The sequence below is a fragment of the Mastomys coucha genome, unplaced genomic scaffold (assembly GCF_008632895.1).
Source record: "Mastomys coucha isolate ucsf_1 unplaced genomic scaffold, UCSF_Mcou_1 pScaffold9, whole genome shotgun sequence".
NCBI lineage: Eukaryota > Metazoa > Chordata > Mammalia > Rodentia > Muridae > Mastomys > Mastomys coucha.
Genome location: NW_022196915.1, coordinates 19,271,904 through 19,283,353, shown reverse-complemented (window position 1 = coordinate 19,283,353; position 11,450 = coordinate 19,271,904). Strand labels below are relative to the sequence as shown.

The 11,450-nt window shown below is 48.7% G+C and overlaps 1 protein-coding gene across 8 annotated transcripts in view; it reads left to right on the top strand.

The window, feature by feature from the left end:
- The window catches only part of CUNH10orf71 (chromosome unknown C10orf71 homolog), a 49,147-nt gene extending 38,427 nt beyond the window's left edge, over positions 1-10,720 (top strand). For 5 of the 8 annotated variants that reach the window (XM_031362270.1, XM_031362268.1, XM_031362267.1 and 2 more), the window contains 3 exons: positions 2,053-2,150; positions 2,596-2,718; positions 5,579-10,720. In XM_031362270.1, coding sequence (XP_031218130.1) covers positions 5,747-10,003 — 4,257 coding nt within the window. In that variant the 5' untranslated portion in view covers positions 2,053-2,150; positions 2,596-2,718; positions 5,579-5,746 and the 3' untranslated portion in view covers positions 10,004-10,720. Of the gene's footprint in view, positions 1-2,052; positions 2,155-2,595; positions 2,719-5,578 lie in introns of all 8 variants that reach the window. The other 3 variants (XM_031362275.1, XM_031362274.1, XM_031362269.1) reach the window with 2 other exon arrangements.
- The last annotated feature ends 730 nt before the right edge of the window (positions 10,721-11,450 follow it).

Below are 11,450 nucleotides of genomic sequence, written 5' to 3'. Positions count from 1 at the left end.
TCCCTGATGACTAAGGATGTTGAATATTTCTTTAGGTGCTTCACAGCCATTCGGTATTCATCAGTTGAAAATCCTTTGTTTAGCTCTATACCCCATTTTTAATAGGGTTATTTGGTTTCAAGGTCCATTCTTTTGATAATCTGATAGCCAAAGAGGGGGGGAGCTGGTGTCTCTTTAGAATTCATTCATCCCTGTCAGACAGGTGGGTTATGTCTATGTCCATGTTGCATAGTAAGGAGAGAACCTTAGTTAGAAGCAGAAGAAACACCACAAAGAGGAAGGGAAGGCAAAAAGCGGACCAGAGCAGGATGAGGAGGAGCCAAGGGAACTTGCTGGAAGCCCACAGTCTTAATGGTAGCTACAAGTTCAGTCAGACCAGCAGTCCCAACCCCTTGGAAGATTCATACAGAAGCAATAGACAAAAGCCAAAGACAATGCAAGCGCACTAAGGCTCTCCTCGGGGAAAGAATGAGCAGGAAGCGTGTAAGGAAACATCTGTTTTGGAAGGTTGGGACCACGTGGAGGAATTCACCCCACCCCAGTTACATGTGGACTATGTCCCCCATGCACTCATCAGCTCCTATTCTAAGGCCTGGTTTCTAACATGGCTCAGCCTTGCAGTGTGTCCTGTCACCCCAGTCATGTGCCAGAGGACTCACAAGCCTAGGTGGGCTTCTTTCAAATGGCTCCTAGGAGTGAGCAAGATGTTGCCTTGCCGTGGTGACCAGCGGAGACCATCCCAGCAGCTATGACAATGAAGTTACAAGGCAGGTGACTAGGGGGAGGGTCTAAGCACAGACTGGCAGGACCTCAACATACTGACAACAAAAGGCACCGTGTCATTCTCGCACAGACTGTGTCTACGTGTGGCGGCAGCTGACTTGAACTCCCCTCCCTGCTGTGCGTCAGGAGAGCTGCTGGCCATGGGATGCATTTTATTAGATAGTGCAAACTAGTCGATCCAATCTTTTCAGATGGTCTTGGGGCCTAAAGCCAGGTCCCTTTGTCACCAAACACCCTATCATCTTGCTCCTTCAACTGTTTGCATGTGTGCGTGCCTCGGTTTGCTTGGGTTGGGGTATAAATCATGACACTCAGTTGAAAGTATTGCCTCATCTGTGTTGACATGCTCAGTGTGCAGATGCATAAGACCTGCTCCTCTTTCCAGGTTCAAGGAACCTTCTAGCTTGTGAGAGAAAGAATCAATCATCAATTTGTAGAACATATGGGTCCTGATATCTGATCTGTCACAGCGCAGTGTGCTATGGGAAAAGTAATGGCAGCATGCTGTGGGGACAGGAAGGAGACCCATCAAAGCCAGCTGGGGAGTCAGAATGGGCCTCGCCGTATGGCAGTACACACAAAGTGCTTCTCTGATTCTCTAAAGAAATATGCTCCCCAAATTTGAGTTATTATGATTATTAATATTATTAATAAACTAGCTTAGGCTAGATTAATATCCAGGAGCTACAATCTGGAGAAGATCTGGAGGAAGCCCCAAGGGTTTGCCTTTAAGATTTGCATAGTAGCTTTGTTTTAATTAGTTTACCTTCATCCTGAGCACTCTGGAAACCCTCCTGGGCAGCTTTGGGGTTCTTTTAGCTGTCAGAATAGATACTCGCACCTCCTGCCAACAATAAATCGAACACCGCAGCTGTCTGCTGAGTGGACTTGAATTGGCTGTTCTTCATCCCTTTACTGCAAAATCTAAGTTAGCGACTTAGGTGGGAAGGGGTCTTTGCCCAGATTTTACTAGGAAAGAAGAGGTTGGGAACTGGTTCACTCCTGTCAGAAATCCCTCGCAGGCTTACCAGAGGTTCCTGGAGATTCCTTAGACCACCAGCAAGTTCATGAATATTAGGAAGACTATAACTTTGTATTGATTTTTTACCAAAAAGTGTCTATATTTACATTTCAATGCATTTAAATGTGAATATAAAGGATTGTCGGCCAACTACCTTATAAGCTGTACTATTGACACGTGAAGACAGTTTTTCTATTGAAGATTCTGCCTCTTGTTTCACTGAAAACACATTTTTCTCTTCATTCTAGATGGGTAGTGATGACAGCAAATCTCAGCACACGAACATGTCTGAAAAACACAGATCCTAAAAGCCAGGCACCTGCAGCCCCACTGCCGTAACAGGCAGGTGTGTAAGTCAGCTTTCCATTGCCGTAGCAAACACCTGAGATGATTGACTCAAGAAGAAAAAAGTCTGTTTGGGCACATTTGAGTGTTGGTTCCATGGGTTTAACACTGTAGAGAAGAATATCGAGGGAATAGTAGGTGGGGTCAGTAGAGGCTCACTTCACGGCAGCCTATTAGTCGTGTGGAGGAGGGCCACAGGTTCTCAGTCTATTGGCTTCCCACTACCCACCTCCTCAGTTTCTAAAATCTCCCAGTAGTTCCAAACTGGAGACTATGCCTTACACATGAGGATTCAGGGGGGCATTCCAGGTCCAAATCAGAGCCCAGTGGAGCTAACCCAAAAGTCAGCATCAGGAAATACCTTCTGTAGTTTACAAATGGGCCAAAGGTACTACTGGGGATGGCGGGAGTACAGCCAGCATTATGACTATTCCGTTTGACTCCAGGGATCATCTGGAATTAAAGAAATTCTCTGAATGAAGTTGGTGGGCAGAAGTCATGTGGTTATTTTCTGATCATCAGTGAGCATCTTCCCTGCCTGTGTAAAACCACACTGAACCCAAGATCAGGTAAGGTTACGTGCAAGCAACAGAAACAGAACCTGAATATATACACACAAATGGTTCAGTGTGAGAAGGAGACTCATGACACCTGTGTTAGTACACACCTACAATCCCAGCACATGATGGGTAGAAACAGGCAGTTCAAGGTCATTCTGAGCTATATGAGAACTGGTCTCAAACAAAACAAAACAAAAAGCCAGAATATGGTGCTCAGAGGAGAGGCTGAAGTTCATGGAGAGCACCCTGAGCATTCTCCTGCTGAGAACTCCCTAGCATGTGTCAGCACCAGAGCATCTACAGGACAAACTACAACGGATTCTTGTCACGCACGGTCTGAGGAGCTCAGCAGTCACCTTGACTATAATGTAAACCTCAAGGGCATTACGATAAACGAGGTAATCCAGAATACTGTAAGATTGCAAAGTAGAACTGAGGGCTGGGAGACTAGGCAGGTAGGCTGACAGCGTTAAAGCCCCTCTCATCTTAAAGAAACAAATCAGGAAAAGAGCAAGTAAAATAGAGAAGGTGGGAAATAGGAGAGAGATGACCAGATGTTCAATGGACAGAGTATCACTTTTATAAGCTTGAACCATGCTGGAAAAGGGTAGCGATAGGATTGTACCGCAAGTGTATGTTCAATGTAGTTAAGATGGAAAACTTTATATAGTGTATATTTCACCACCGCTATTAAAGAAGAGAACGTGAAGAGTGGTATAGCTGAGGAGCAGGCAGGATGAGGGAGAGCCACGGAACATGGAATCACTCAGAAAGAATGGAAGCCAGTCTCCTGACAGCAGTGGGCAGCGATGCTTCTGGAGCCCAGGGAGGAGCCACAGTTGCAGCCACAGTTGCAGGAATGAGGCAAGAGGGAGGAGCATCTTCTGGGTGGGGTTCTGAGATGAGTAGCAACCTGTGAACAGACTGCCCTGTGCTCCGAAGCTCCAGGTGCACACCATATAAGACGTGCACAAGGAACAAGGAAGCAAGGAGACTAAGAAGGGACAGCCAATGGAAGGTCAGAGGAGGGCTCTGCAAGCATAACCCACCTGAACATTAGGCTCTGGAGAACAAAAGCAGTAAGATTCCAAATGATAGACATACCACCTTGGAACTAGCCCCAGCACATTTCTAAATTCAGCATTGTTAACTACAGGCACCATACCCTACAGGACAGCTCTGGGCCTTATTCTCATGAAAAGAATCAAAACTTTGGAGGCTGACAAGATGGCTCAGTAGCTTGCCACAAAGCCTGACTGACAGCCTGAGTTTGATGTCCTGCACTCATGTGATTGAAGGAGAGAACAGACTCTGGAAGCTTGTCTTCTTGTCTGCATACATACATTGTGGCGCCTACACACAAAGAGAAAAAAAAAAGAGGAAATAGTTTCCATTCTGTCTTGTTTCTAGGAGTTTGATTTTTAGATTCCTCACATAAATGGTATTATATGCCACTTATTCATTTTTCTGTGCCTAGTTTATTGCACCTAGTGCAATGTCCCCTAACTTCAGCCACATGGTCGCTAACATCAGACCCTCCTTTGTTTTTAAGCATGAACAATATTCTAATATGTGCATGCCATGTTTCCCTATTCATTCATGTGTCCATGAATATTTAGGCTGCTTCCTTGTTTGGTCTGTTGATAGTAGTATTGCCCAGAGGGAGCCATATCTCTGTAGGCCCCAGCTGCATCGCGCTGCTATACACACTTGGCTGTATTGAGGAACTCTTATAACAGTGATTGTAATAGTTATGGTGCTTATAAAGACTAATTCACATCTTAATGTACTTATTTTATTTTATGTGTATGAGTGTTTTGCCTGTCTGTACATCATGTGTATGCCTGGTGCCTGCAGAGGTCAGAAGAGGGCATCAGATCCTTAGAACAGGAGTTAACCTGCCCTGTGGGTACTGGAAACCCAGGCTCTGTTCTCCTGTTAGAACAACCTATACTCCTAACCACTGAGCTATTGCTCAGCTATCACTGAGTCTGGCTTCCATTCTTTCTGAGTGATTCCATGTTCCCTGGCTCTCCCTCATCCTGCCTGCTCTTCAGCAGTACCACTCTTGACTGTTGTTGTCTACACAGTGAACAGCAGTGGGAAGTGGTTTTCTTTCCCTTCATTTTACTTATTTTATGGACTGTGTGTATAGGTATGCACATGCCATGGTTTGAGTATGAGGTCAGAGGTTAACTAATTCTCTTCTTTCACCATATGGGTCCTGGGGACCAAGCTCAGGTCGGCAGCCTTGCCAGCAATGAACTTTACCTGCTGATCCATCTCCCCACACACCTCTTTTGGTCATTGTTGGTTGGTTTTTCAGTAGTTAACCTAACAAGCCTTGTGATTCTCACTATGATTTTAACTTGTGCTTCCCAGACAATTAGTGCCATTGAGCACGTGTTGCTATACCTGTTCGTCATTAAACGGGCATTCCTTGCATGCTTTAGATGCGAATTCTTTACAAGATATACAGTGCCTTCTTATTCAGTTGGTGATTTCCTTTGCTACATAGAAGCCTTTTATTTTAACTCACACTCAGCCATTTTGGCCTTAGTTGCTTGTCACCTCAACCATCTTTCCTCTCAAGGCCTTGAACTGATTAGATGGCATTCACTGCATGGCACAGGATAATCTACTTTGCCTGAAGTCTACTTTTTTTAATGCTAATAATATCTAAGAAATACTGTCATGACATTGGACTAGTGACCAATAGTCCAATGGAAATAATGCACTTGGTTAGCCAAGTTGACACTTGAAGTTCAAATGGATACATATAGACATGTTTATGCATTTAAGACTGACAGTTATATAGATTAACTAAGCTGGGTATCCTATTCACACCACGTACTTCTTCCATTTACAGAGAGAAAAAAATCCAGTTGCTATAGTAATTCGGTCATCTCAAAGCTCCACCCTGTGGCAGGTGGATTTCTCTTAACTCTCACCCAAATCTCACCGAACAGCACCTAACAGCTGACAGACACGTACAAGCAGAAGCTGACAGAGACAGTCCTACGGAAGCTGACAGACTATGCAGGGAAACAAAAAATGCACAGATGGCTTCAGTGATACCTCCAGCATCGGCAGCGTGCTGGATGAAGCAGACAGGGAGGTAAGCAACCTCACAGACCGGGCATTCAGGAGTTTGTGCATCTCGGAGGACACATCCTTCCATGACTCTGACCTGGCTCTGTCCCCAGATATCACCAGCCAGGTGCCGGGGACTTTTCACCAGGAAACAGTGAGCCATGCCAACAGGAAAAGTGGGATTTGGAGCCAGCTTCCATCTCAAGGTGCAGAGCATTCTGGCTGGGCAGCCACCTTCCAACAGCAACCCAAGTATGTTCAGGGAGAGGAGAAGTACCCCAAAAGCAGTCCTCTGCCAACCCCAGTCCAGAGGAGACTGGAGGTGCCCATTTCAGGCCTGAGGAGCAGCAGCAAGCCCATCTCCAAAGTCTCATCACTGATCAGATCCTTTGACAGGACAGACACTCAGCCTTGTGACAGCCGGCCTCCTCCCAGCAAGCCTCCAGCTCTCAAAAATCCCCCCAAGTTTGCACATCCCCCAGAAAGTGGTGTCAACTTCTGCTTTGATTCAGCCTTTCTGACTGTCAGGAGGGTGCCTGCTGAAGTCTCCAGCACCCATCAGGGCAGTCACCAGCCTGGCAGGCCTCCCGGAGAACAAGAATCTCCCAAGAATCCAGAAATAGCCTCTCACAGCTCAGACAGCCTCCTCCGGACACCTGACCATGTGGCTGGCTCATTTGAGCCAAGGTTTCCCTCTCCACCTCTCAAGCCAGCCAAAGCTGAGCCAGGGAGAGGGAAGGAGTGGATTCCCAGGAGGACTTTTCTGCACAGTGAAAACAGTGCCTTTGAGTCATGGGACACCCACCAGCCAAAGCTCCGGGAAAGAAAGGACATTGCTGAAACCACCCCAGAAAACAAAGCCCCCAAACATTATGAGGACATGCCCTTGCTAAAGGAGCCCTACCCTGCCGAGTCCAAAGTCTCCCCCTGTCAGGGCCGAGCTAACTGTGCCCAAGAAGAGAACAGGTCACCATCAGGGATCCAGTCCACATCAGGAGCCTGGGGTGCCAGGGATCCAGGATCCCAGGTATTCCCTGTAGAGGGAAATGCTTCACAGATGGACCCTCAGGTGAAGCGGAGTCAGGCCCCATGGAGGAAGCCAAAGACTAGCAAAGGAGGGACAGATGGTCCACATGATGCTTTGGAAGACAAGAAACAGCCCAATAGGAGAGGTCTACCTCTGTATCCAAAGCTTAACTCTCAGGGTCAACTTCCAGAAAACGGTGTTCTAGACATGCCAGAGGAGTCCAATGACCATTACAGTCCCCCTTTTAACATCAGCAAACTCCTCACCCCAATTATATCTACAAAGCATGTCCTGGAAACCTCAGACACCCAACCAGTGGAAATAAGCCCATCCCCTCCAGGACAGCTAAATGGATTCCAGGAGAAGGAGTCCAGTGAGTCTCAGTCTCGGGATAGCTACAAATCCAAGGCGCCCAGCCTGCTGTTCAACCTCAAAGATGTTCGGAAACGTGTCAAGAGTACATACAGTCCCTTGCCTCTCTTAAAGAGCTTTGAAGAGAAACCCAGAGGCAAGCTTGACGGCAAGCAAGAACCTGTGAGCAATGGGGTCACCCTTCCCAACGGGCTTGAAGACAACCCTCCCACAGAGCTCTTGCCAGACAATGCCCCTAGTGTTTTGCACAGCAGTACCCAGGAGGCTCCTGCTACCGACTCTAGAGAATCATTTGCAGACAGCCACCCAACCCTTAGTTCACCTTTGGCTAGCTCCAAAACCCACCTCTGTGTCAATGGGGAAGCTGCAGAAAGGAAGAGTAACGAGAAGGAAGAAGCCAATGGAGAGTCAGAGCAGAGTCCCTCCGAGGGTGGCGGGCATTCAGACTCCAGGGAAAGCCTTCCCCGGAAACATCTCTCCCTGAAACTCTTCAACAGGGAGACTGAAACAGGACAGGTTATGGAGAAAATGAAGCCTCACCAGCTGGAGAATGGGCTCTCGAGATCCATCTCCCAAGAGACAGAGCCTGAGCGAGAAATGGCGTTCCAGAATCTACCCTTGAACCAGAAGTTCTCCCCAGGACCCCTTTCCCCTGAAGAGGAGGATGTGTTTTACAGCGACAGCCAGTCTGATTTTACTCCATGCCTCCAAACAAAGGCTAAATTCAGCACCAGCTCTTCAGACCAATCCTTCGCTTCTTTTGAAGATCAGCAGAAGATGTGGTTTACAGAAGGCCCCCGGGAAGACAGGAGAAGTCATGTGAGTGCAGGTGACAATCAGAAGGACGAGAAGGAGACGATGGTGGAGAAAGAAGAGCCACAGCAATGTGCCTTACGTAATGAACATGGCGATGTAGATGAGCACAGACAGGAGGAAGTACAAAGAAAAGTGCAAGGTGTTTCGGGAGGAAGACCCAGGAAAGCATCAGTGGAGGAAGTCAATGCCGGAAGCTCTTGGATGGGAGCAGATAAGGATACAGCTCTTTCACGTGCCAAGGACTCAACCCCCTTGCCAGTCTCTACCAACAAGCACAGACTGTTCCCAATTAAAGACAACACACTCAGGGCCACCCCAGTGATAAAACCTATTATTCTGCCTCTCCTGCGGACAGTCTCCTCAGAGGACTCATTTAGTGGTGGACACAAAGAGAATGAATTGCCAAGGCAACCATGGGGTGAAGATGCTGGTGGCCTTGGTGCCTCAGAAAGCCAGGAAATGCCTAACAACCTACCATCCAATAACATGCCGGGCACCCAGCAGAAGTATGTGGTGTGTGAGGGTGTGGAGGACGACCTGGTACACACTGCAGCCCAGGATGAGACTTCTCAGCAAACCTGGAAGGGAGGTTTCTCTTTTCTACCACCCGTGGAAGAGGGGAACAGGATGAACCCACCCCCAGATACAGCAGTCGAAGCAGTAACGCAGGAGAAGAGGAGATCTGCAGACTCAGGGAAACTGGGGGCTCCGCAGCATATCCCCACTATTGCTTTACTCCCAGATGACTTAGAAGACTCGCCCCCCTCCCTGCCACAACATACCTGTTGGGAAGAACAAGGTTTCAAAGGCCACTTTTTGTCTGCACCGAGAGCAGGACCTTCAGGAAGAAGGCTGGTCCCCAGTGAGGCAGCGACTTCCCCCAACCCCAGCTCTCTAGGAGAGAGCAGTACCTGCTCCCCTGCAGCCAGCAGTATTTGGGAAGAAGCTTCCCAGGCCGCTGGGGAACACTGGCAGCGCCAAGAGCCTCCTAGCCCCAGCCCCTGGGCCAGCCCAGGTCCTACAGGGCTCACTAGGAGGGAGGATATGACACATGGCCTCACATGGGAAGCTGAAGGTTCAGATCCCCAACTGGAGAGGTTGGCAGATTTCAGGACCCTCTCTCCGAGAAGCATTTTGCTAACTGCTGCTGCTGCTGAGAAAACTGAGGCCCCTGCTCTGCCTGAGAGGGCCGCAGGTAAGCCCCCTGCAGTCCCTCCCAAGACCGAGAAGGCCCTGCGGAGGGCGAAGAAACTGGCAAGCAAGAGGAGGAAGAGTGATCAGATGCCGGAGAAGCATACCGATCCCTGGGAGGGCAAGTCCTTCATAGAGGACACTCAGGGGACAGAACGAAGGCCTGTGTCTCCTGGAAAGGGGCCTCGGCCCAGGTTCCCTGCCATCCGCTCCCTGCCCCCACCCACGCACCGCCACTCAGTGTCCTGTGGCTGGGAGCCCGCAGGGAGGCGGCCTTGGGGACCCCAGTCCATCACACCTCTTCCCCCTTACCCCGCCACCCAGAAGGTGCTCCAGGATCCCCAGTCAGGACAATACTTTGTCTTTGATGTGCCTCTCCAAGTGAAAATCAAGACTTTCTATGACCCCGAGACTGGCAAGTATGTCAAAGTCTCTGTCCCATCCTCTGAGGAGGCGGTCTCAGAGCCACCTCTGCAGGATGCCCTGGCTGCTCCCTACCTACTGTACCCCGGCTTCCGGCCAGTGCCTGTGACTTCCCTGATGCCTCTGCGCTGCTCCTCTCAGCTTGCAGCGCCCACTTTTCTCAGGCAGGGTTCTGGCCACAGGCCCCAGAGTTCCCAAGGCGCTAGACTGCAGCCTCCCCCTGAACGTCTGGGTGAGTCCACCCAGCATGCCTCTGCCCAGCGCCCCCGTGGGCCTCCCCGTAGTCCAGAGGAAGAGGGTGCAGAAGCTCCAGGCCTAAGTATCATCTGCACAGATGACCTAGAGGACTTTGCCACAGAGGGTGTTTCCTGAGAATTGCAGCAGGCTGACCTCCCCAACTCTCGTAAACAAGAAAGGCTTACAGTCACAGACCCTCTCCAACAATGTCTCTATCTATCTATCTATCTATCTATCTATCTATCTATCTATCTATTTATCTATCTTTATTTCTTTCTACCTATCTATCTATCATCTATCTATACACACATGAACACACACACACACACACACATACACACACGTGAACACACTTCAACTCATATTTAGCCATTTGAGATCTCTATAGTCCAAAAAGAACTGGGGACCCCTGTGGATTCCCTAGGGTCAAGATTCATTCCCCTCTTCCCAGACATCTCTCTGTTTCTCTGATCCTGCATTGGGGGTTGGGGGATGCAGAGGGCATAGCCTGGGACATCAGTCATCCTAAGAGTTATTAGGCTCAGGGCACCCCAACGTTCTCCTTTTCAAGGGTGGACCTCCTCAACGAAGTTCCCAGAAATGCTGAACCCTGCAGCGGGTCAGAAGTACCCTACCACATTCAAGCTGGGTCAAGCCTAGCACATGGCAGCAGCTTTTTAGGTCCCCTCAGACAGCACTGGCTAAGAACAGACCCAAAAGCAATCTTGCAGAAGTGGTCACTTGGGGAGAGGGTTTTCCTCATGGTGGGAACTTTGTCTCTAAAGAAGATCTTCTGATAAAGCAAAAGTTAACATTTAAAATGTGAAACAAGCTTGCCAGTGTGGTCCTGTCCCTGGACTCTTGTCTCTCTTCTGTGTGGGTTCTCAACTAGAAGGTAAAAGGAGGCATGAACCCTGCAGCCCCCTCCCCCAGGGCTGCCAAGACCTTCTTCCTCCTTCAACCCCAACCCTGTCCTTTCTCAGTCCAGGCCTGTGGCTCCTGGGGGGGGGGGGAATACAGATTAGGGCCTCAGCCCAGCAAGTGAGATGAACTGAGGAAACCGAGTCAGACATTAGTAACTGGTTCCTGTGTCCTCCTCTCAAGTGGGAGGATGGGAGGAACCAGATACAATGGACCACCCTCCTTCAGTTCACAGGGATGCCATTCACACTGCAAATGGGAAGTTTGAGCACAGCTCACCATGTCTAAAACAAAAAACAAAAAACAAAAAACAAAAAACAAAAACAAACAAACAAACAAAACAGGATTTGAAGCAATATTCTGAGTCAGGATTTGAATCCAGGATTTTGTGTCTAATTATTTTCCTAGCAAGTAAAGCCACACCTGAATTCCGTGATGGAAATGCCCCCAGAGAATCCCACCTACCCATGACTTTTGATTTGGCTACACTTGTCAGACCAGAACTACCAGTCAGAAGTTAAAGTCATTTGCCCCACAAATATGGCTCCCCCAAGTCAATGACAAGAGACAAGACAGAAGATGTGCCTGGGTGATGCCACCAAGTCACCTCCAGGGTCCTCTCTGCTACATTATCATCTGACTAAGATATTAAAAAATTATC